The sequence below is a fragment of the Cheilinus undulatus genome, linkage group 11, assembly GCF_018320785.1.
Source record: "Cheilinus undulatus linkage group 11, ASM1832078v1, whole genome shotgun sequence".
Lineage (NCBI taxonomy): Eukaryota > Metazoa > Chordata > Actinopteri > Labriformes > Labridae > Cheilinus > Cheilinus undulatus.
This window is the reverse complement of record NC_054875.1, coordinates 38163692-38189888: the sequence shown is the minus strand read 5'-3', so window position 1 is coordinate 38189888 and position 26197 is coordinate 38163692. Positions and strand designations below refer to the sequence as shown.

General features: G+C 39.4%; 1 protein-coding gene across 2 annotated transcripts; it reads right to left on the bottom strand.

Moving 5' to 3' along the window:
- Positions 1–2217: 2217 nt before the first annotated feature.
- si:ch211-167b20.8 (protein phosphatase 1 regulatory subunit 3A) lies at positions 2218–24932 on the bottom strand. 2 transcript variants are annotated; one of them, XM_041800452.1, is made up of 5 exons: positions 23702–24931; positions 11265–11311; positions 10729–10811; positions 10351–10377; positions 6105–6238 (listed from the first exon to the last, which is right to left on the bottom strand). In XM_041800452.1, the coding sequence occupies exons 1-4, from the start codon at positions 24562–24564 to the stop codon at positions 10351–10353; spliced, it is 1020 nt and encodes a 339-aa protein (XP_041656386.1). In that variant the 5' UTR covers positions 24565–24931; the 3' UTR covers positions 6105–6238. The 2 variants fall into 2 exon arrangements, with proteins under 2 accessions (XP_041656385.1, XP_041656386.1); XM_041800451.1 differs by lacking the exon at positions 10351–10377 and having other exon boundaries at positions 2218–6238; positions 23702–24932.
- Between the last annotated feature and the right edge of the window lie 1265 nt (positions 24933–26197).

Genomic DNA, 26197 nt, shown 5'->3' with positions numbered 1-26197 from the left:
GGGAATACAGTTTACCAATAGATTAAGTCACTTCCACTCCCACAGAGGGGTCATCCCACAGTAGTGGTCTGCAGAGGGGGCTTCTGAGGTCTATGGTCAGCAGCCAGTCTTGCTAATAACTGCCCTGACTGCTAACTTGCATGCAGGTACAGAAATGACACCTGAAAGGCACAGTGGATGGGCCCTCCCAATCAGTCAAAGCACACTGGATCTATATCGCTGGCTCAGTATTTGTCTCCCAGGCCTGGCTTCATCAGCATTGAAGCAGACTGCAGGTTTTAGCATGGCTAAATTCACCAACACTGGTCACTCACTTAACAATTTTAAGCCCGATTTCAGGCCAGACCCCCCTGCCACCCCAACTTTCACGGGCCGTATCCCAAGTGGAGGATTATTTATCAAAAAAATCCTCATGTGTGGTGTCAACATAATTTTTTTATGGTTCCAAATCACATGGTAGCCTCGTAAATATCAAACCCGCTTAATATTTATGATTCTAGGGTGTAATGCCTCCAGAGGAATACCCACAACCAATGAGAGCGAACAGACCAGGTAGCATCACTTCCCAGAGGTAATGCACTTTCACCACTCATAAACATATAGCCAGGATTTCATTTGTATTCTTTCTCTTGTTTTATGTTTTTTGCTGCTACTGTAATGCATGCCAGGACAGCCTGTGGTGAGGGGACAGGCAGAAAGAAGACATTGTATTCTTTAAATAAGTTGCCACTTTTATTGATACCCTTTCCCACCTCCTCCAAGCATTAGAAGTTTGTCTTCTGATAAACTGTTTTTTTTTTTCATATTTGCAGTGTTTGCAACCATTTTTTAAATTTGGAAACTGAAAATACACATAAAACTGGAGTATGGAAACCCCACCTGTAAGGCATGGCAACTGCAGAAAGGTCGTAGTTAAAAGAGGACAGTGTCTTCTTTTAGTAGAGTACCCTCGAACACGAATCCAAAAGAAGTAATGGTCTATTGTAAAGTCAAATGTTTCATTTGGTACATTTCAGGGCATTTTTGCATTTCTGTATTACTAGATGAGCAAAATACTCTGAAGCAAGTGTTTTTTGATTCATTTTAAGGGATAAAAATGTAATTTTTTTAAGTGTTTGTCCTCAGGAAATGTTTTCCTAATGACAGATTTTGTTGGACAGTGTGGGCTGGAGGGATAAACTAAACAGATGTCTCTCTAAGAAAAGTTGGAGTGAAACAAATGCTTCTAACTTTCAAAATTTGGACAAAAGATGCTGTTATACTAGATTAAAATAGTAAGCATCGGTGGACTAATGCCATCAAACAAGTTATTTAAGTACAAGCTGCTCCCCCTCACAGTAAAGTTTTCTTGTGAGCAAAAAACGCCATTAGACCTATAATTATGAAGACAGTAAGAAACTACCAACTTAAACTTCTGTTTGGTAGTAATGTCACAACTCTCACACAATCTCTATGGAAAGCACAGCTTAACACATCTGTCTGCAGTGTATTTCATAAAAGAAGACATCATTTCAAAACTAATATGTGTCATAGGATTCCTACTGATTATCCTCCTTGGGTCAGTTTTAAGTCTGCTTAAAGTTTTAATACATTCAACACTCGAGCTATGTGACCATCACACAAATTAAATTGCTCCCACTTTTTTTCCTGCACGAGTCTGTGCAACTAAGTGTGCTCTGATTAATGATGTTGTTTTAGGTCTAACATGTAATCCACATAATCCAGTGCATACCTGACATGTGAGGGGGTGTTTAAAGTTAAACCAGGTATAGAAGATGGATTAAGCTGGAAAAACACACTTAAAAGCTTCCCTAGATATTATGTTTAAGATATCAGCCTATAATACTCAGCTCATCATGTATCATCTGTGGAGGTCTCCACAGAATTGTCAGATCTCAAACACTGATATTAGCTTACAATGGATACTGTGTAGTGCACTATAGTATGACACCATGACTTCCATGCAATGCATGACCTTTGGCTCCTATCTGCAGCTCAGGTTGCTCTCTGTGTATTTCCACTTCAAGTGGAGCTGAGTGCGCTCCAGAGACAGAGGCGCTAAAGGCTCTGATGTTATTTTTGTGGTGTGTCAGTCAGTCTCTCTAAAACGCTCGGCTCTGCACTGCAGGGCCATTACTGTGCATGAAGCTGACATGCACATTAGTCTGGCAGAGGGGATGAAAAAGAACAAGAAATAAACAAAGACACAAAGCCATGCAGGGTATAGCACTGTGTTTTAATGGCAATACAACTGCAACAAACTCTCATCACTTCAAACACATCATTCAGTGCCTCAGTCTGTCTGTGAGGTCAGGAAAGTAGTGCTGTACATTTTTATGTGCAAACACAAATGCATGGGCTTAGGAGAAAGACTCTACAGGAAGACTTGCAATTTACCACATTCACATAGAGGCCATTTCCCTCTGATGTTGTACAGAGGCTGGGAAGCCAAATGTTTTAGGCTTTGAATGCTATGAACTTAAAAGGTTATTTCAGCATTTTTGGAGTTGGGTTGTATAACGAACTTGGCTATTGTAGTGGCATTAGCCTCCAGAGACTTCAACATGCGTTGCCCCTTTAAGCATAACATGCTTGAGTTTATGGTAAAAAATGGGACAACAAACAATGCTGGTTTTTATTTTTCCCCCCAGAAAGCCTCTGTGTCTGGCACTAGTTTGCAATGCAAGCTTCGGCTACCAGCTACGTGCTCTTCTGCACGTCAGCTGTTTGGGCATGCACGCTTTGACAGACGCATCAATAACCAACTAAGCTAAACAAAACTAAAATAGGCAATTTTGAGCAAGTTGGAAACAGACATAAGGCAACTATAAATTTGATGGCTATTTTCTCTCACTATTTGATTCATGTAATTGGTATTTCATGTTGACATAATATTCTTAAAGAAAACAAACTTATTTGGCCTTGAATGTATTTTTCTTGATTGAAAAATGCTGCCGTTGCTAATAGCACATTAGCTAACTAGCAAATGCCAACGTTGATTGTGCACTAGCATGCTAACAGTATCAATATGGCATTCAGTGGGGGTGCAAAGTGTCCTTTCTTCCACATGCTATTCTTGGACAATTTGAGTGTGCAAGTAGTATTTGTGTATACTTCACAGTGTGAATCCACTTTGTGTGGTCATGCACTCAAAATAATCATAATTTAGTACAGAGGTATGAGTATTTTGGACATGCCTGTACATCTTTTGATTCTTGTGCATGATGCTATAGGCAAGGTGCTGTATTATATCGTAAGATATCTTGCAATCCAATTCCATATCAATACAAATATAGGCAATTTTGATTAGACAAAAACATATTTAGCAGTAGGCTACTCTTGTATCACTCAGCATTGTGTCATTTGCTTTTAGCTATCTTGTTTTACTTAAGTGCTAGCTGAATCAGTAGCACTTGTGTCACATTTACATAAAGTGCAATTACAAAGTATTTTATTTATCAAAATAGGAAGGGGGATATTTTTTCTTTTTGAAAAAAAAAAGGAATAATCCTCATCAACATAATACTAATAAGATCAATAGTTAAAGAGGTTGCTGGCCAGTGTTTTCAAGAGGTACTAATAACTTATGTTGTACTTTGCTAAAGGTTATATTACCTAGGAAGTGGCTGAATGCTAATATTAGCCCTGCTAACAAGCTATCAAATAAATGTCATAGTTTTTCATGTGTTTACACCTTTTATATCATACAACATGTTCACAAAGGTAATCAGCTAGGTCTTAGCTTATTGCGATATTAACTAGGAATTAGCTAAATGCAAACATTAGCTGTAGTCTGTAGTCAGTAGTCTTTAGACCAGCCCACATAAATAGCAGGGGCCCACTGAATGGGCTCTCCCCAGATGCCATTTAATTTTATCAACACATACAGATTTTATCTGTGCTTTAGCGTTACCCCCCCTGGTCAATGTCAGCCACCTGAGCCTGGCTCTAATCAGCTTTGTAGTGGGTGAGTCTGGGTTTGGCCAATGCCAGGAGAACGTTACTTGCCTGACTGTAGTATTGTGGCAACTGTGAAGTTTGTTGGAGGACAGATAATAGTATGAGGCTGTTTTTTAGGGTTTGGGCTAGGCCCCTTATCTCCAGTGCAGGGCAATCTTAATGCTTCAGCATACCAAGACATTTTGGACAATGCTATGCCGTCAACTGTTAGGCGACAGTTTGGGGAAAGCTCTTTTTTATTCCAACATGCCAGTGCCCCAGTAAAGACAAGGTTTGATGAGTTCAGTGCGGAAGAACTTGACTGGCCCACAAAGAACCGTGTCCTCAACCCCAGCGGGCACCTTTGTGATGAACTGGAACAGAGATTGCAAGCCCGGCCTTCTTGTCCAACATCAGTGTCTGACCTCATAAATGCTTTATGGAATGAATGGGTACAAAATCACACAGAAACAGTCCAAAACTCCATTAACTTACATGTATTTGAACACAGTGTCATTACAGTCCTTGTTGGTGTAATGGTCAGGTGACCAAATACTTTTGTCCATGTATTGTAGCTAGACTGGGCTTCCCAAAGTCTGTTAACCTCAGAGGAGTATGGCTTTCATGCCAATGTGGTGAATTGTGTTATTTTATGTGCAAAAGTGAAAGGCTGGTGTCATCTAATGATCACATTACAATATCACACCAAACACTTCTCCATTTTTCTCATCCTCAGGCAGTGACTGTTTTAAAATAAATCTTTATTCCACATCAGGTTTTCTTAATATTTGGCATTAAGGCAAAAGCACTTCACATAACCATGTCTTCTGCTTGCATGTGTAAACAAAACTCCATCTGTTGTGAGTGTCTTTATGGTAATGTTTGCTGTCTATCACTAAAGACATGAAAATGTGGAATTCACAACAGTTAAACACATGGCAGTGTGGTTATAGACAGCAACTTCAGCTACACTGACAATACAAAACAAACAGAAAAAAAAGTGCATTTTAGCACAGATTTGATCAAAGAGAATATTGCACCACCTCTACGAAACGACAAAAAGCAATCACAGACAGCTTACGAACATCTTTGTGCTTTAGTACTCACAATGCTGCGGTAGAAGGGGGAGAATTATCATCATCTACTCTACCGGTTTACACCTTTTTGACAAAATGCATGAAAATATGTATTTCATTACTTTTCTGTGCTTTGGACTTTGCATTTAACTTCTGAAATTATACCAAATGCACTTTTTAAATTAAAACCCACACACCAGTACACAACATTAACAGGAGGCTTATATTTTTTTCTTTTTGCTTATTTTGGCTTCATGAAAAGGCACTTGAGAACAGATCTCTGAGCGAGTGAACTTTTGTGGCGTTTTTTACAAACGGTACAAGACCAAAAATAGTCCAATGAAGAAGAGGGCGCCGGGTTCCTGCAACACTATCAAAAGAGAGACAACTCCACTTATAAAGACGATGGATGGCATCAGATTCGTGTTAGCGTCACGCTCAGTCTGCGGCTCGGAAACCTCTGACAGCGTGTTTGGTGAATCCTCTAATAACGTGTCAGGGGAAATCTGGGTTTTATCTTCCTTCTCTTCCCAGGCAGAGACAGACTGAAGAGCTGAGTTTTGGCTCACCTCAGTGACACCTGCACTCACTGAGGGGTTCTCTGTGAGTTCAGGTGGTGGTACGGCTCCACCTTCTGCTCCCGGAGATGCCTGAGTCTCTGCCACAGGGGAGAGAAGGGCAGGTGTACTGGCTTCGTGAAGCGAGTCGGACCTGCTGGAGCCGTCTGATAAACCTGCAACAAGTTCGCTCAATCCCTCTGCAACTTCTTGCTCAAAGAGAGAGACGCACTCAGCGGGAAGTTCAAGACATGGGCTACTTTCTGGGCTGTCTTTTGACCCGTCCTCTCCTGCTGTTGGCCTCAGATTTGTCTCTGCTGTAGGAGGATGCAAACATGAGGCCTCTGAGGGAGGGATTTCCTCTTCACTGCCATGGGAGCTGTCTGATCCACGCCCGGACTCTTGTTGCAGAGCTGAGGGAATACTTTGCTGCTCTGACGTTTGTTCGCCTGATTTACAGAGGAGTCTGGGTAAAGGTTGTGACATATTTGGCCGGACTGGTTCGCCGGCACATGGCACAGAGGATGAATCAGTTTGAATCAAGGTTTCAGAAGACGTACGGGGGGATTGTTCACCTGAGGACACAGAGTGAGTGGACGGTGTGCCATCAACAGATGGAAGCTCCTGGTTGGGTGGGACAGAAGGACCAGATGGGTGAACTGCAATCTGTTAAAGTGAAACAGCAAGACAACAGTGACAGCTAGGAGAGTATAAAGACAAAGATCGGAGAGATTTGTATTCTACATTTACATTGCACACAGAGAAGAAAAGCATTTGGCTGCATACTAATGCTTTTCTGTGAGATGGATCCCATGCTGACACTGTAATTGTGAGGAAAATGCAAACAAAACAGGAACAGTATGATAGGAATGACTCACATCTTTCAAAAGAAAAGTGCACATTTTAATGCTTTAACTTCCTTTTCTATGAGGAAAAAAGTGCTAGAAGCAAGTCTGGATATATCCAAAAGAGGAGAAAAATCTATTTTATTATTTTTCTATGCCCACATTCACATATTTCCACATACTGCACAAGTCAATGATTGTTTTTCCTTTGTATGCCAAGGACTGGAATAATTTATGTCCCTAAAAGGACCTTATTTTCATTTTCACTTGATTTTATTCAAAAAAATAAAACAGCCTGAACCCTGAAAAGGCTCTGCCTGCTGTGAGGCTGCTGTGACAAACATCCAAGGTCAAATCGAGATAAAATCATAACAATAAAAACAACAAAAGACAGATAAAAACACCCAGAGGAGAAAGAGCAAGAGCAAGGCACATAAAACAAAAATAACAGAGAGGCTAATGCTGAGATTGTGTTAGATACATTTGAATCTATGAAGCCCTAAAATCATGTTATTCTCAGGGTTTCTAGATGGAAAGCTAGCTGTGAAATAGTATCACCTTTTAAGCAAATAATCACTAAAATAGAGCTTTAAATGTTTGTTATGCAATTTCTTGGGGGGAATTCTATGCCTCATGACTTTATGCCAAATTTATGATTTTTTATGTGAAGTAAAATCAGAAAATTGCCACTACAAACATCAAGCTCATGGCTGAAAAATGAAGCCAGTGCAGAAGTGAAAAACTAAGTTCTCTGCAAAGACATGTTTAAAAGAATTCACCTACTATACTTTCCATTGTTGCCAAGTAGATTTGACAAACTGGTTTGCCATTGCCACCTCTATCTCACTCTGGAGCTCACACAATGCGCCTGGAGACAGACTGGCAATCACCCGTTCCTCTTATCACAGGGCTTGTGGTCTGTTTCTTTTTTAACTGGTATTTGTAGCAACAAGAAGTTTAGTTTTAAACAAAGTGCATGTCTGGCTACATGAGTAAGTCTCTATGCAGATTCATGGCTATGTTAACCTATGACGTATGCTATGGTACAAATTCAGTGCAAAAGTATAACTCAAACTCAACTTTTGGTCAATCTCAAAACAGGCAAAGAGGTACAGCTGAGGCAGGCCTTAAGCACCCAGGCTAACAGCTACAATACACCCGCCTGCCAGTTTGATCAGCCACACCCATACTTATTTATAACAGTGCCACAAGAAGTGGATCAGTGTTCCTGCCTCGCCACAGCCATGCCAGCACAAATGTGAGAGGGAATTATTGTTTTTCTTTAATCTGGTTGGTGTGATATAAGACCTATGTAAAATTTTAATTTAATTTTAATCATTTGATATCTTACACATTTAGATAAGGCTGTTGTGTTTTTAAGAATAGTCTCCCACTGTACAGTGGTCAGAGATATGCCCAAGTCTCTCTCCCATTGATGTTAGCCACACCCATACAAGTGTTTAACTCTTGCGCCTGTGTCAGACTAACCATGCCAGGAATATTTCACAATTAAAGAATTATGTTCAAATTAAGCATGTTTCTCCCCATCAACACTAAAATTAAACCAGGCTTTTGCTTTGAAAAGCACAAACTGAAAGTGCAACCCTTATAATTGACAAGTTTAGAGAACAACTTTATTAGACTGATGCATTTTGGCTTGTGGTCTTCAACAGGGTTATCAAGAAACAGATTGAAAACATATTCTGCCAATGTGGACATATGTATCTGCTAAAATGAGGTGAATATGACTCTCTATGTAATATTTTCTTGTCTGTTTAGGCCGAGAGTTGCAAAAAATTGGCGAGGCTTCTGTTCTCCAGATTCTAGCAAGACAGTCTGGCTGCAAACCGTACATCCCTGACAGCCCCTCTCACAGAACATCTTAGATACTTGTCTCTGTCATGATGGAAGTGCAGTAATTTGCCAGTGCATCGTTTTTCCAATTTAAGATTAAAAAAACAAATCAACTTAATTCATGAACAAAGTCTACATTACATTCAAAATATGCACATAGCAAACATTAAGGACTAAGAGACATTTCATAAATCAAACAGAATACAGGTCAGAGGTCTAATCTGGCATTAAATTATGTATCAGCCCATTACAGAAGTAGTCATACGAATGGTGCCTTGCTTTAGCTTTGTTAGCTTTAGCTAAAATGACATAGCTACACTAACTACACAATAAACATAACTACATTAACCAGTGTAGCTGAGTTAGCTCTAGCAACATAAAGTGTAGCAGCTGTAACTTAAGTTAATGTAGCTACGTAACTTATGTTTTTGCTTTGTCAGTTTACCTTTGGCTACGTTAGCTACATTAGCTACATAGCCAAGTTGTTAACGGAGCTATGTAAGCTACGTTTGCTGCGATAGGATGTTTCCATGAAGAACAGGCTTTTTCCTGTATTAAACGTTTTGTATTAAGGTTTTGCAGGTCAGGTTTTTAACTTTTGGTATCTTAACTCTTCCCCTGACCCTAAGCAGAAGTTTAAGTGTCTATTTCCGTTCTGACAGAGACGCTGTCTCACATGGATGCTCTATGAGCAGGGCCGTCAGATATTTATGGTCTGCAGCCAGATCCCTCTTGATTCTAGGCGTGAGATGTCATGCTCATGCAGACAGTTTGAAAGCCCTTACTTGTGAACATGTAAACCGTAATGAGAATTAAGCCGTGAGGCTGCTGTAACACTGCAAACACGCACCCAGTCTGAAACAGGCCTTTGCCTTATTCTAATAAAAAGTGATAGTTTTGAAAGTAAAACTTAAAAAATCAAATCTGGACAAAGTGAAACTATAAAGATGTAAACTATTCAGACAAAAACTGCCACAGCACCAGTCCATAAACCTGTTAATTTCTGCTGTATGAAAAGGATTTTAAAAAAAGTGTTCTGAGGGAGACTTTTTGGGCTTTTGCAGACGGCTTCAATTGGACCGCAGTTTCCTGCACTTCTGAAATGACTTTGTTTTTCAACAGCAGAGGGTGCTGTTTGTGTTTTACACATAGATCTAAGGGTGGGTTCAATATTTACCTCTGAAAATCAGTGTTTTTTAACCTAAAAATGTGAATGCATTACTTTAAAAATGCTTTCACAACAACACATAGAGTCATGGAGTTTGGTCTTTACCTCAAACATTGACTACATAGAACAGGGGTGGGCAACTGGTGGCCCACAGGCCACATGCAGTCCCCTTCCTCACTCATTGTGGGCCACAATTTAAAATTTTTGATAATCAACAAAATAATAATAATTTTAAACATTGATGAATTTGAAACAAGTTTAAAAAAAGACAAATCTTCCATGAAAGATTTGATCTTGAGTGACCAGCACTTTGCATAAATCCATTACAACATGAAAAACAGAGCTATTTGAAGCATAGAAATCTATGACTGGTACATATTTTGTTCTTTGCAAGAAATTTGCAGATTTAATCAGCTGAAATGATCTCTGTATAACTTTAATGAAGAATTATTAAATTTTTAAAAATGAATAGTAAGAAAAATATACCATAAAATTCGCAAATCCACTGATCAGTGCATTTAAAGTGACTTAAGCAGGCTTCAATATTGTGTTTAGCTTATTAATATTAAGCATTATTTAGCATTTGAGTTTCAAAATATTACTGTTGATATAAAAAAATCAGCTAAAAGCTTTGTAGTGGTTCTTTTCATTGAAGTCTCAGTAGCCTAATCTTAATTGTCGTATTGTTCCCTAGTTGCCCGTCCCTGACACAGACAGTATAAGACATAATTTGACATGGTTGGAAAGACTCTTGGGCTTCTAAAGAACTTAAGACTGAAGTCGACATGAATCCAGATAAAATGGACACAAGACAGAAGATGCATAAACAAGAGCAGCATGCATCTTTTATGAAAACAATACGATGCCGACATACAGAGGCCATGCTACAGCGAGGAGAAGCGAGACGTTACCTAGGTTGTGGCTGAAGCTTCAATGAGCTGTGAACAATATAAACAACGAAGCCAGAGATGATAAGCTTTAAAAGTTGAACAGAGATATTTGTTATGTTTTATTTGACACATAAAGGGATAAAGCACTTCTGCTGCTTACTTGTTAAATGGGAAATGTGTCAACAGCTGCATGCAAATCAAGATAATCTGAACATTAGCCAAAAAGTTATTATCTTGAATGTGTGTCGGCGAAGAACTTAATGTGATTTTCTGTTTTGGCTTTTGCAGGTCGTGGAAAGTTCATAAGGAGTATAAACCAGATGAAACTTCCTGTTCGTTAATTTATTAAATCAGCAGCTGTTCCTCTACCTCACTTCTTTTGTTTTTTGTCAGCCTTACCTCGATGTCGATCTCGGGCTGTATTATGACTGGGCAGAGAGGGGCTGGTTTGACAAGTTCTGGCTTGGGGATCTCTGCTTCTTCTGCGGATATGAAACAGACAATAAAGCTGTGAGAGCCTGATTAGTCTGACAAGACAAAAATTACCTTCCAAATTCACATTTTTCAATATCTACAGCACATTACATAACCTAACCGATTTACAGAGAAATCAAATTATAAAAGCATCTGTATATCAATTCTGGAGACAGGATTACAACTTCTAAAATTTAGGGCAAATAATCAAATTTGCTGCACAAGGTAATTTTATCTAGACCTAATCAGAGTCAAATATGGGAAAGGTAGGTTTTGTCTTTTTAGGCATACTTTTTCAAGACTTAGTTTCATGCTATGTCTGGTGCATGAAATATTTGACGGCTGCATCCTAATGTTGACATGTATTATTCTGCACTACTTCCTTGTTTATAATTTAACTCTTTACACTAAATCAATATGTCAAAGTGTCTTTTCATATCTCGGGAGCACTCATTCCTCACCTTTTTTCTTTTCCTGCTCCTCTTCTGTATCAAGGATGTCCTCCATACTAAAAGAAAAAGATGTTAACCATTAAAAACAGATCAAAATTACTTAACATAATCTAGGACCAAAACTCTCTAGTGTTTGTTTTCTTTAATCTACAAAGAGAAATGCTGCATAAGAACCACATGACAACTGCCCAAATATGAGGCCTAAAAACTGTGAATGCACCAGTGAAGAACTTTTGGTTGGTGTCATTTTTGGCGCCCCTTGTGGAGTAAGTGGTGCATCTTAAGCTGGGTGCACATTGTGTGATTTCAAAATGATTCTGAAGAATTTTGAGTTGCACAACTAACTTGGAAGTCAGGTCAACTTGCAGACAGATTACATGTCATTCCCCATGCAATGATTTCTGGCATGATTAATGTTTTGTTTGGAAGACTGCACACACTCTCAAAGTAAGAGAAGAGCCATGAGAGGATCCCCCAACTTGTCCCTTTGAAAACTGCCAGACAGCATCTTAAATCCTTGGTTCCCAACCTGGGGGAGGGGCAGAGATCACAGGAGGGGCTTGAGGCTTTGTCTAAAATCATGATAAAGCACTAATTAAATAGTTAACACAGCACACGTTTGATAAGAAAATTTGCAGTAGTTCATTCTCAGGATTTTATCAATGAAATAATAAAAATTGATGTTGAGTTTTTACAAAAATGCATTTTTTGGGGGGCGTGCCGGTCTAAGGGGGCTGTAATGAAAAAGGTTGGGAACCACTGTCTTATATCACCGGAAAAAGCAGGATGTTTTTAGTGCCTAACTTCCTTTTTAGGAAAGGACACAGGCTTACCTTCAAATCTCCAGCTGACCCTGAATCTTTGTTATTTGCTGCTAGTTGTGTTTGCTGGCGATGCTATTTAATTGTGTGTGAGAAAGAAATTGCAAAATCCATGTGGATGAAAATTGTGGTGCTTTGAATTCTGCCAACACTGGAGAAAACTTCTCACTGTTGTCAAATTCTCATCAATTTGAAGGCCCACACTTTTAATTTTCCACTTTAAAACAAAAGCACCAGATCCAATCCAATCCACATTATTTATATAGTACATGTAAAAGAAAAACATTACATTTACTAAAGTGCTGCACAGTGACTAAAACAAATAAAACATAAAACCACAATGGACATAAAAACATAATAAAATACATAAAAACTTATGTTATACTGATGCCATACTGTTTGCATGTAGAAACAAATTCACAAAAAAGAACAAATGATTAATGTTTGCTGTGTGGATAGCGACCGATGTCTGATGCTGACTTTCTGTTAGGACACGCTTCTGTTTTTATGCTGATCTGGTTCTTAGTAGAGTTTTCTGCACAAGAAATTTGATCTTGCTTTCTTTTGCTAGTCAAATGTATCACTTAGGCTGTTACTGTTCAGTATGCTGTCAACCGCTTTGTTTTACACCAACCCTTTTGGCAGCAGTTTCATTGAAAATTACTGTATAGAAATAGTTCTGTCACTTATAGTTGCTTGCTTGTCTTTGTAGTTCATATTTAGACATCACTATCAATTTCCATCACATTCATAACTCATTAAAACTCCCACAGATGCTTTAAGTTATTTAAAAATAAATTGTATACAGTCATCTCTCTTCTGTGTCATACTAGTGGAAATGATGGGCGACACAGTAGGCGTGGTCTTCAAAATAAAACAATGGACTCATTCACTCTGCAACTGATGGCTTTGAGGAAAAATCCTCCTCAAGATTAGTCAGACTATATTGTGTTTTATCCAACAATGTAGTAAAAGAATCAGGTTAAACTAAAGTGGCCTTTCCTGAGAGGAAAGGACAACTTGAACTCTGACACTGTCTGTTAAAATTATGTCCAACCGACCTTTTGATGGCTCTCTGATTGGTCTAGTGACCCACCAATCAGAGAGCCCCCTCTCACAGCAACCAATGTTGGACTACTTCTGGTTAAGCAAACTTTCTCCCAGACTAAAGGCATGATAGTGTGTTGTGGTTAAATATAGGCCTTTATTTGGTTGTTAAAGCCCCTTTCACACCAGCACAAAGGTCCTGAAAATCTCCTGAATTTACCTGGTTGAGCCACAGGTGTGAATGCAGACGTCTAAGTTTTTCACCATAACTTTACTCTGACAAGATTTAGAAAGGATTGAATCAACTGAATATGAAAAATTTAGAACCACAATTCCAAAAAAGTTGGGGCACTGAATAAATTGTAAATAAAAACTGAATACAAACATTTGCAAGTTTCATAAACCCATATTTTATTCACAACAGAACATAACATATTAGATGTTGAAACTGAGACATTTTTTTTACCTTTTCGTGAAAAAATATTAGCTCATTACAGATTTGATGGCAGCATCACATCTCAAAAAAGTAGGGACAGGGTCATGTTTACCTTTGTGTAACATCCCCTTTTCTTTTAACAACAGACTTTAAATGTCTGGGAAGCGAGGGGACCAGCTGCTGGAGTTTTGGGAGAGGAATGTTGTCCCATTGTCCCATTCTTGTCAGACGTAGGACTCTAGGTGCTCAGCAGTCCCGGGTCTTCTTTGCTGAATTTCTTGTTTTGTGACGTGCCAAATGATTTCCCTGAAAGAGATGCTGTCTAGATGGAAGCATACGTTGCTCTAATCTCTATATACTTTCCAGCATTGATAGAGCCTTTCTAGATGTGTAAGCTGCCCACGTCATCGGCACTAATGTAACCTCATACCATCAGATATGCAGGGGTTTGAACTGTGCACTCATAACAAGCTGGATGGTCCGTCTCCTGTTTAGTCTGCAGGACACAGCGTCCGTGTTTCCAAATAGAATTTCAAATTTTGATTAATCTGACCACAGAACAGTTTTCCAATTTGCTCCAGTCCATTTTAAATGAGCTTAGGCACAGAGAAGATGGCAGTGTTTCTGGATTGTGTTCACATATGGCTTCTTCTCTGCATGATACAGCTGCAACTTGCATTTGTGGACAGTGGCAAACTGTGTTGAAACTATGATTTCTGAAAAGTATTCCTGAGCCCATGCAATGATTTCCAGCACAGAATCATTCCTGTTTTTAATGCAGTGCCCCCTGAGGGCCTGAAGATCACAAGTGTTCAATATTGACCTCTGCCTTGACCCTTGCACACAGATGTTTCTCCAGATTCTCTGAATCTTTTCATGATACTTTGTACCGTAGGTGGTAGGATATTCAAAGTCTTTGAAATTTTATATTGAGGAATATTTTTCTAAAAACTTTCCACATTTTTTCATTTTATTGCAGACTGGTGTACCCATGCCAATCTTTATACCTGAGAGACTCTGCACAAAATAAATGCTCCTTTATTCCCTGTCATGCGACAAACCTGCTGCCAGTTAACCTAATGAGCCGCAAAATGCTCCTGCAACTGTTCTCATGAGAACCACTTACTTTTCCAGCTTTTTGTTTCCCTATCCCTACTTTTTTGATATGTGTTGCTGCCATCATATTCAAAGTGACTGCATGAAACTATTAAATGTCTCAGTTTCAATATTTGATGTTTTTTTATGTTCTACTGTAAATAAAATATGGGTTTAAGAGATGTGAAAGCCATTGCATTTTGTTTTAATGTTTTCTTACAAAGTGCACCAATTTTTTTGGAATTGTGTTTGTAGTTAAATCTCAGATATTTTCAACTGGTTAAAATGGGAAGGAACCCTGGGACTAGAGATTTTAATGGATAGTTCAGTGTCCATTTAGTGTGTCCCAGATGTTAATGAGCTAAATTAGAATTTGACTGAACATGGCTGTTTTTTTATACTGTACTTCACGTTTGTATTCTTGTGAATCTGATCTGTCAGACCAGATAAACACGGTGTTTTACAGCCATAAGCCTCAGTGATGACCGATCTCATTACTGTTTGTTAAAATAGACAGCAAGGTGGGAAATTGTTGAATGAGACACTGTGGACTAAGGGTAAAGGGTCACTGAAAAGAGCAAGCACAATAAAAGCTGGCAGCAGTCAGGTTGAAATACCGAAGCTGGTGCATCAAACACAGTAATGACAGTAATTAGGAGGAGAAATCCGCGATCTCGGCTAGAAGAATAACACATAATCCATGCTTTTTATACACCTATGTTGGTAGAACTGATAAAATAAAGCCATGATGTCACTGAGACTCATCTCCAAAATAATAACGCAGATACTTTTCTGTAAGGGGGCACTCCTGTTGAAAGAAGAGGGTGGTGCAACATTGCCAAGAGTCCTGCAAAGGATGCCAAATGAAATACAGGTCAAGAGGTATAAAGAGCATGTGACAGGAGCTACACAAATAGAGTGGAAATAACCTGAAGAGATCTTCAAACCCCTTCTGCTTTGAGCCCTTAATGTTACAGGCCAGCTGGTCAATCCAAAATCTGACTGAGATCCATCAGCAGTCTTATTATCATTTAAGATCATTGAAGTCATCAAGCTATCTACAGCAGACACAGCGCCCTCAGTAGTAATACGGATTCATTATGTTCACAAGGCCAGCATTTTCCTCTCAAACCAGACTCAGGATTGGAAGGTCAGATCTTTAAATGTAAAGCTGGATGTTGTACAACCCCGTTTCCAAAAGAGTTGGAGCACTGTGCAAAATATCAATAGAAACAGAATGGAATGATTTGCAAAACCTATAAACCCATATTTTATTTACAATAGAACACAAACTGAGACATTTTACCATGTCATGAAAAAATATTAGCTCATTTAGAATCTAATGGTGGCAACACATGTCAAAAAAGTGGGGACAGGGCCATATTTACCATTGTGTAGCATCCCTTCTTTAAACAACAGTGAGGGAACATCTGGAAAGTAAGGAGACCAGTTGCTGAAGTTTTGGGAGAGGAATGTTGTCCCATTCTTGTCTGATCAAGAAAACATCAAGAAAATTGTCCAGTCCTGCTTCATCCAAATCAGATCCATATCCAAAATTAAATCCATACTGCCCCCTGCTGACCTTGAAAAAGTTGTCCATTCATTCATCTTCTCTCGCCTTGACTACTGCAACTCACTCCTTTCTGGTATTACAAATAAATCACTCTCCTGCCTCCAACTAGTCCAGAACACAGCAGCTAGGCTTTTAACTGGTTTTAACAGATGATATCACATCACCCCTATCCTCGCTTCCCTCCACCGGCTTCCTGTTTCTTTTAGAATTGATTTTAAGATTTCACTGATCACTTTTAAAGCTCATATGGGTCTAGCACCAGGTTACATTTCTGAAATGCTGACCCCCTATGAGCCACTGCACAGCCTTAGATCCTTGGGCGGGGGCTTCCTGGTCGTTCCAAAGTCGAGGCTGAAATCTAAAGGAGACAGGGCTTTCGCTGTCAGGGCTCCTCGACTTTGGAACGACCTGCCTGAGGAGATAAGGGTGGCAGATTTGGTGACATCTTTTAAATCACTCCTTAAAACTCACTTTTACAGACTTGCTTTTATGTGATGTCCCTTCTAACTATGTATCTATTTTATTACTTCTCTTTTATTTACACTCCTACTCTTATTATTTTTAGAATTTTACACCCTTCTTTCTTATCTCATGTTCATTTACTTTATTATCTCGTGTTTACCTACTAAATTTCACTTACCTGTTCTCATTTCTATTACATTTCTGTCTTGAATCTTATATTATTTTATCCCCACTGATGTGATGTCGTCATGATCATCATCATCTTCATGTATTTGTTTGATTGTTTGTTTGAATATATGTATTTAACTCTCTCCTTCTCCCACATCCTACGACATCTTTTAGAATATTATCATAGGAATCATTATTTTTCACTGACTCCATTATATTTTAGATTTTATAATCTTCTACTGTAACTGCCATTCGAGATCTACTCATGTCATTTTCATTTTTGTAATTTTTCCTCTGTGTTCACATTATGTTCTTCCCTTCTTGTTTGATTTTACAGAGCTCCTATTCTGCTCTGATTGTTGATGTTTATTTTTCCCTGAGTTTTTGCTCTTGCTGTGTGTAAAGCACTTTGAAAACAACTGTTTTTAAAAGTGCTATCGAAATAAAGTTATAATGATAATAATAATAATAATTATTATTATTATTATAATTGTTGTTGTTGTTGTTATTATTATTATTATGATTATCATGATTATTATGTAGGGTTTTAGCTGCATTGCTTTGCAGCCCATCCCTTTCACCAATAGAAAACTTTTGGAGCACCATGAAATGAAAAATCTAACAGGAATGCTATATCAGGCAAGAATGGTAAAACATTCCTCTCCCAAAACTCCCAAAACTTGTCTCTTCACTTCCCAGATGTTTACAGATTGTTGTTCAAAAAAGAGTGAATGCTACACAATGGTAAACATGACGCTGTCACTACTTATTTGAGACATGTTGCTGCCATCAAATTCAAAATGAGCTAATATCTTTCATGAAATGGTAGGATATCTATGTTTCAACATCTGATGTGTTTTTTGTTTTTTATCGTGAATAAAATATGGGTTTTTGAGAGCTGCACATCATTGCATTCTGTTTTGTTTAAAGGTCAAAGGTCAGGATAACTAGGCACTATGCCCATCCCTTGCTTGTTAATGAAATATCCCAAGTAGGGATTTTCGTGAATAGCCAGCCAAATGGTCAACTCTAGATCCCTTTGTCGTTGGCACAACAAATAAAAGTTGGTTAAACTAATTGTTAACATATTTTATTGGCTCAGGCCCACAATCCCAGCTGAACGCTCCATCTAAACTGCTACACAAACACCTACCTCTAGAAGCCAATGTAGTTGCTGTTAATAGCAACAACCTTGCTGCCACAATGCTCTTCTATCCAATATAAACATCTAATAACTGCTTTAGCACTTTATCAGTTTTTATCCAGAAATACCTGTCCGAAGGCTGTGTCAGATTATAATCCGACACTACTGAGTATCGAGTTATTATATTCAGCTCAGGAATGTTAACCCCCAAAAAGGATTTAAGGCTGGTGGCATTAGCACTGGTAATGTTTGCTAAATTCTGCAAAACAACTTTGCACAGTTCAAGTGTACTATTGCAGAGTTTAGTTGGTTTATAGAACATATTTATCTGACTTTAGACTTGAACACAGTTATATTTTACATTTCAGTAAGATGGGAAATTACATGCCTAGGAACATCACGAATCCCAAGAATCCTTTCCTGACTAAAGGTTTAACTGATTGGAGTCTGGAGTTCATTAATAAAAGTCATTGAGCCTTTTGTTCATCGGTTGCTATCAGGGTTTCTATGAATCAAACTACCACAGAAACCACCCGACCCAGCTTTTTCTTGACCAACCACTTTACAGGGGCTAACTAGTTTTTCAATTAGATATGTTCTGCAAGCCTTTCTGAATTCTCAATGTGTTTTGTATTTTCTTTAGCAAACAAATAAAAACCCACTGGCAGACCAAGGTAACATTAGCATTCTCCTTCTTCCTAACAGCAAGCTAGCTTAAACTGATATGTTACACAATATACTGTAGCAGAAATGGTCCAGTATGTTCCACCTAAATAAATGCATTGAAAAGGATGGTAAAGTGTGTGTTGATATTCAAAATTGACTGATATTTTATTTGACCTGCTTCAGAGAGAGTTTGACTTTTTGCCCTCAGGTTGTCACTTTAGGCTCCTGTGAAGACAACCTTGCACTATTACCCATTTGTACACCTCCACTTTGCATTTTGCATTACTTGATAGAAGGGATCAAACGATATTGGTTTCTCAGGGCTGATACCAGGCATTGTTTTTGTATATTGAAGTTGGCCGGATGCTTTGTGCGTTCTCCTTTCCTTTTTGGGTCAATCTGTTCAACTCAGATTGAAACATTTGGCAGTAGCCTCAGATTAAAATAGACTGGACATGTATCACCATCTGAGCAGAGCCTAATGGTGCTTCTGGCACGCACCAGAGACAGGCCAGAGCGCATGCTGTGGAATTGCAAAGATTGACTTGAGAGGGGGCTATTAAAGAGGAAGTGAGCTTTGCATGCAGATCGCTGTGTAGACAGAGCATGTGGAATTTGAGAGTTAGTCTATAAGACCCTCTAAATTCACACTACATTTTGTCTTTCTCAATGCCTATTGATCAAAAAGCATAAACTAAGTACTGTGTTTCCTATTGTGAGCAAGACCTTAAGCCAAATCTTGAGGTACGGAGCAGGTTAAATAAACCTGCTCATGTAAAAACAAGTTTAAAACTGAGGTTTTATATCTGCAAAATCATTACTTTGTATCTGAATTATTAATACAGCATATTTTCCAGTCTGATCTCAGACACTGCGTCAATGTACTATATCTAAATATACCAGAGGGATACACTTCAGTGAGATATAAATCAAACCAGCTCTTCTGAGAAGAAGCTGAACCTGCTGTGAGTGTAACTGGTGCATGCTGTTGTCTAGACTTTCTATACACTACCCTATTCCTGACTCCTCTCTGCCTTGTTTTTCTACTAAACTCCAGTTATCAGTGAACTAAAAAGGCACTTATGAATCTGTTCTGGTTACTGTGCTTTGGGTGCTGATACAGTCTCTACTCCCTAAACTCCTCCTTTTCAATCAGTGACTCATCCACCCCCTTATCAACCCATCTAGCCCCTTCCTGCCTCCATACAGCACAACATAGATGACCTACATTACAAATTTATCACTTTGTTTGCTACTTTTGTGGTTCTTCCATATCTCTGGGGATCTCTCCTGCTTTCTTAAGTCTTCCCCTCTGAGATTATTTGACTCCAAGGGGAGTGAAAAATGAGGAGGGGTGGGTTTTTGCATCTCCAAGCACACAGAGGGAATGAAGCCGATCTTTTCGATTGAAATTGTTCAGCTTCCACATGACTCTGATTGGAAAGGTCAGAGGTAAACCTCATGCCGGGGAAACGTCAGGCCTGAAAACGACACCTGCCCTTTGCCTATTTTGATCGCTGTCATGCACCACTGGATGATTGGCATTCTGAGGGGGATGTGTGATCTCTCAAGAACCCCGTCTATCTCCGTTGGCAGAGGGAAGAGAAGACAGCAGGGTGTAAAGAGGAAAAACCTGGCAAGCTTTACCAACAGTTAACTTGGTGCTGTCATTATGCAACAACATGTGTTTGCTAACATCCTGCTTTACTTCTTATTCTGCCACAGCAGTAACCAGGCAGAGCCACTGAATAAAGCTGGATGCTCATTACACAAAACCTTACAGGGGATAAGTGTGCAAATGTAGCTCTGCAGCTGTTGCACGGACCCAATGTCTGGTGCCACTGGGACTTTATCCCAACTGTTTGCCCTGGTTAAGTATGCTTGGGCAGCCCTTTCCAAGAGCAAGGTAAGTACTTATAAACCATGTAATAGTGATCTTGCACATCCGCAAAAATTCCAGTACTTTTTTTGCAGAATGAGCTGCATGTGTGGATGCAATCTGCCAAATTCTTCACCCCAGAATTTACCTTAAATTTTTCCTACCAGTCACCCCCAAGATTTTCCATGCGAAAAAGCAAATTCAGCAAAAAATATTTTGCACAATTCACATGTGCAAACAGGAGGGAGGGCTCCTGGGAGGAGGGCTGATGTCATTTGTATCCTGCAACTAGGAGAGGGGTCTGGCTGCAGACCGGTCATCTCTGATGGCCTCTCACACTCCATTCATCTGAGATGCTGTCTCTTACAGAATAGAAATATACACTAAAACTAAATAAAAAAACTAAATAAGGGAATGGTTAGGAAGCCAAAAGTTAAAGGCTAGAAACCTGACCTGCAAAACCTGATTACAAAACATTTAATTAAGCAAGTGAACTGTCTGCCTGGAGCAAAAAAGCTCATCCTCCATGAAAACATTCCAATGCAGCAAGCATAACTTGCATAGTCACATTAGCTAGTAAGCTAACATAGCTAGGTAGATAACGTAGCCCTGTAGCTAACACTAAGCTCCCAAAGTGGCTACATAAGCTATACGGGTACTGCTTTGACTATGTTTCCTATCGCTCACGTTGTTAGAGCTAACTCAGCTACATTGGCTTAAGTAAGAACATTTATTATGTAGCAAACATAGCTATGTTAGCTTTAGCTAAAGCTAACTCAGCTACATTGGCTTAAATAGTAACGTTAATAACATAGCTAACATAGCTATGCTAGTTTTAGCTAAAGCTAATGTAGCTATAGCTAAAGCTATCGAAGCTAAAGCAAGCCACCATTTGTGTAACTACTTCTAAAACAGGTCTTCATTTAATCCTGAATTAGACCTGAAATCTTTTCTCTGTTTTTTTTAATGAAATGCTGCTTAGTCTGTAATGTTTGAATGTTTATTTTTTCTATATCTAAAACATTGTGCTGGCAAATTACGACACTTCCATTCTTAAATATATAGTATTGAGTATTTCAGACTGGTTGCATGGCAACCCTAAACAGCTGAATCACAGCTTCATTTTCATTTTGGCATGCATGTTGACAAAATCTAGCGCAGTATTTCTCAAATGGTGTGGCAAGGCACACTGGTGTGCCATAGCAGTTTGTACAACTATACATTATTACTACCACTATACAACAACTTCAGTTACTGCATGTTTCTCAGCCAAAATATTAACGATGCACAATACTGGATTTTTGCTGATATCCAATATGTCAATATTTAAAATTGAGCAGACATAAGTACAGGTGTTGATTTCCTAATGTCATTCGGGCCTAAAACAGCTGTACTTCAGACACACAGTTGAAAGTTTGATGAACAAATAACCAACTTCCAGTCCTTAGAGCACACTTTAAATCTTAGGAATGATGACTGAATTAAAAAAAAGATGAAGTAGGTGTGCTGGTCCAGCCTAAACTCCACTAAATCTGTTAGTACGGCCAATATTCACAGCTGATACATGCAGATTTTTACAGGCAAAATATCAGCTGTAAATTTCAGCAGAAATGTTCATATCTCATTCCATAAATTCATTCAATAACAAGCCACTTGTAGCGGGCTTTAATGAGGTAAACCTTAAAAGAAAGACAGGGCTGTGGCAGCAGGGGGATGCAGCCTACATGCAGCACACACGCATCTGGTATGTCACACTGCAAACACGCACCCAGTCTGAAACAGGGGAAGCAGTTAATAAAATCAATCCAGTGTAGGTTAACATGCTTAGCAATCAGATATGCTTCAAGAAAAACAGGCTTTCTATTAATGGCTGATAAGGCAAACAGCCTATCAGTGAAGGATTTTCAGGTGGCCATCAGATTTCAAGACGGTCCTAATCGGCCCTGGATACCACTGGTCAGGGTGTAAAAGGGTATACGCTGGTGGATCATCTCCTCAATAAGGCACACAACAAGCGCAATTTGCACAAAACTTCAACACTTATGGGGGTGATAGTGCTTTAAGATGATTGGCGCCATGTGTTTTGTAAATTGGACCTTGAAATGGAGCAGCTAGCAGAGCAAATGAGTAAAATTTGTGTATTTGCTGCTGTAATCCTTTCAAAGGATTCCTTTGTCTTTATTCAGCAGGGTGCTATGAATCAAAAGATAATGATTGTTCAAGCTGTCAAAATATTAACCATTGAGGTAGTTTGCCCGATTTAGTCATGAAAAAGCACGGAAATGAATTCTTTGTGTCAAACTGTTTGTTAATAAAATTAACAGTAGCAGCCTAGTGTTAAAACTAAGAGGTACAATACAGTTAAGTACAAGCTTCATAGTTAAAGGGATACTTCACATTTTGGAAAATTTGCCCATTGCCATCAAACCATCCTCATCAAACTCATCAAATACACAATCCAACAACTCCAAAACGCTCTCGTGGACAAGTTGAGACCTGCACATTCACCACGCTATGAAATAATAACGTATAATTATGTAACATTATGACACATGAAGCAAATACTCGGAACTATTTCTTGAGTAAACCACTGGGCGGAGTGACACAGTGCAGCAGACATGTCTGGAGTGTACTTCCGGCGTTGCATTTAACTTTAAAGCATCTCCGTCTCGTAATGTTCCATGATTATTTCATAGCGTGGTAAATGTGCAGGCCACAACTTGTCCACAAGAGTGTTTTGGAGTTGTTGGATTGTGTATTTGATGAGTTTGAATGAGGGAAAGCAAAAATTCCGTCTGCTAAGATAGCGTTAGCGGTGCAGCTGGTTTAACTGTCCCCCCAGATCTAGAAACAGCTTGCACCGACAACTAAAGAAAACAAACCTATTACTAAGACTAAAGGAATTATGGCAATGGGTGAATTTGCCAAAATGTTGAAGTATCCCTTTCATGTGGGCCAAATTTCCCTTTATTTTGGAGTTTGCTGTGTGTCAATCATAATGAATCATGGGCCGCAGTTGGACCCAGGGCCATAGTTTGGGCACCCCTTCCGTAAGGCCTAATAGTGATATTATTTTAGTGGACTGAAGAGAAAGAAACACCAACTGACAAAGAACAAGGTGACAAATGAAAGCATAAGCATGCCATGAGATTTACCTGTAGGCTTTTGGAGGCTTCAGGATGCCTTTTATGTGTTGCATGTCTCTGTTTATTTGAATTGAATCCTCTTCATATGACAAGAGCAGAGTCACCACATAATTCATAGAGGAGTTATTGGCCCAGAAATCACCCTCAGAGGTTTCATAGCGAACCACAAACTCAATGCGTGAGCCGTGTGTGGTGTAAGGTGGTGCAAAAGACAGCTTGAAGGAGAACTGATCAGTATCTCCATCATGGGATCCCTGGACATACTCTGCTGGGTGATCAAAGTAAGTAGCCCAGTTGTCCATGGTTGATCTGATGTAAACTGCTTTGTGGAAGGAGACGTTGAAGACACGCACTACCCCACAGAAGGCAAGTGGCTCATCCTCCACTGGAGACATCTGCTCAACCTCCACTTTGTTAGTGCGCACAGCCTGCAGCAGGGCACTCTCGGCTGGTGCGTGAAACTCTGGGAGCACAGAGTAGGTCGGTTCTCTTCCTGGCTTTCGATACTTTGCCTCCTCTTCCTCCCACCTTGCACTGTCCTCTTCATCGTCTGAATCAAACGCTACAAATTCCTTCACATCCACCAGATCCCCACCTGTTGTATCCGCGAATGACACTCTTTTTCCGGCAGACAGCGCCAAATGGATCCGCATGTACTCGGCTGTCTCGTCGTGGATAGAGGCGCCTCGCTTTCTGGGCACCGGTGAGCATCTTGGGATGAGTCGGACGTTCCCGGTGTCATCGTCTTCATCATCAGAATCATTATTATCCACGTTGTCTGACAGGGACCTACTTTCTGCCTCCTCTGGCGACCTACCTGTCTTGATGGCGGTAAAAAGCCCGTCTTGGCTCGGTATGGTTAAAAAGGACATATTTGCAGAGGTGTGCACACATGGAAGCTGTATGCCGAACAGAGCACATATGGCGTCTCCTAAAACTACCAAATACTCATGTTTTGCGCAGCAGCAGCAGCAGCCAGTGTAGATCCAGTGCTGTCACTGCGTTACGCACAGCTTCTCCAGTCAACGTGTGGCGTTAAATGTCACCCATGGAAAACATGTCTTTACTGCCCAGCCCCTTGTGATAGTTTATCCCCTGGTTTACATGACTCAAAGCATCGCAGTTTGGCTGCTGTGGCTAAAGGAGCAGATGCTAATTTTAGCACTGACCTACTGGGTTTTCCATGCTCCGAATTTGTCTTCTGGGTTGGTATAATCCTGTGACTCCCCCTTGCTCCGTTTGGATCGGGCTGGCTGAACGCCCACTACTGGAAATGGGATGTTAAAGCCATATCGACCATGCTTACACCGAAACTATCACAAGAGGTTGAACCTGCTGCAAACGTCATCGGCTGTGCAATGATTATTTCAGGAAGTAGTTTATTTAATCTACACTGTAGAGGTCAAAGTCCCTTAGATAATAAAAATCATGAAGGTCATTGATTTGATAGCTCCAAATATCTGCAGAACTAGCTCTGGATATTTATTTAGAGCTTAAATTTATTCAGCAGCCCTGATGAAAGATGTGCAACCCGATACTCTGCCTCATCATGTGAGCTCTGGCAGCAATATCATCTGAATACTATGATTGTTATGTAAGACTACTTGCGGAGGCCCAGTGGCAGACTCAAGCAGTAAAAGGGGCAGGGGCTAACAGGCCAGCAGCCAGCCCAATGGATGGGGTGGGGGTCTTTTTCAAAACAAAAATTGACCTTTTTCAGTTTTTATCTAAATTTTTAAAAATCTGCTATGAGCTTCAGATACACCTACGCCGTAGGCTATGTTGTGTCATACACACAAGTCAAGAAGAAGTAATACACATGGGCTTCTCTTAAATTAAGCTGTTTAATTAATTTTTCTAGAATATTTTTGTTGGGTAGAATTTTTAGGCATTTTTATTCAAAAGGGGTCCATCCATTATCTTCACATCATCTACTGGTGGGGGTTGCAGTGGGCTGGAGCCATAGACATAATAAAGAGTAGATGCTGCATTGGCTGCTCTGGCGCAAGAAATACGGCCGCCATCTTGGTCCGGTCATCCTGTAAACATAAACTGAAGCAGCAGAGAATTCAAGATGCAAGAGCGCTGTGCAGCGTATTCCTGTGCAAATCTGCGGTTTAAACTTTCATGAGCAACTTTGTGTAAATATATGTAAATATGGTTTGGGGCAGGGTGGTGTCATGTTCTTGTGTTTAACTTTAAAGTTTACATTTTTTAGGATTTCCCTAAATCAGTCAATCAATCAATCAATCAATCAATCTATCTATCTATCTATCTATCTATCTATCTATCTATCTATCTATCTATCTATCTATCTATTTTCATTTTTTTCTGATACATAACTTTGTCCATTGTGTTATATCTGATATATAATGCATCCATATATTGTTTCTTCATTTCTCAACTTAGTAAAATAGCTGAGTGGTACACAATCTGCTTTTGCTTCTCTATCATATATGAGCGTTAATGTATATGTGTATTTGTGTATATATATGTGTGTGTTTG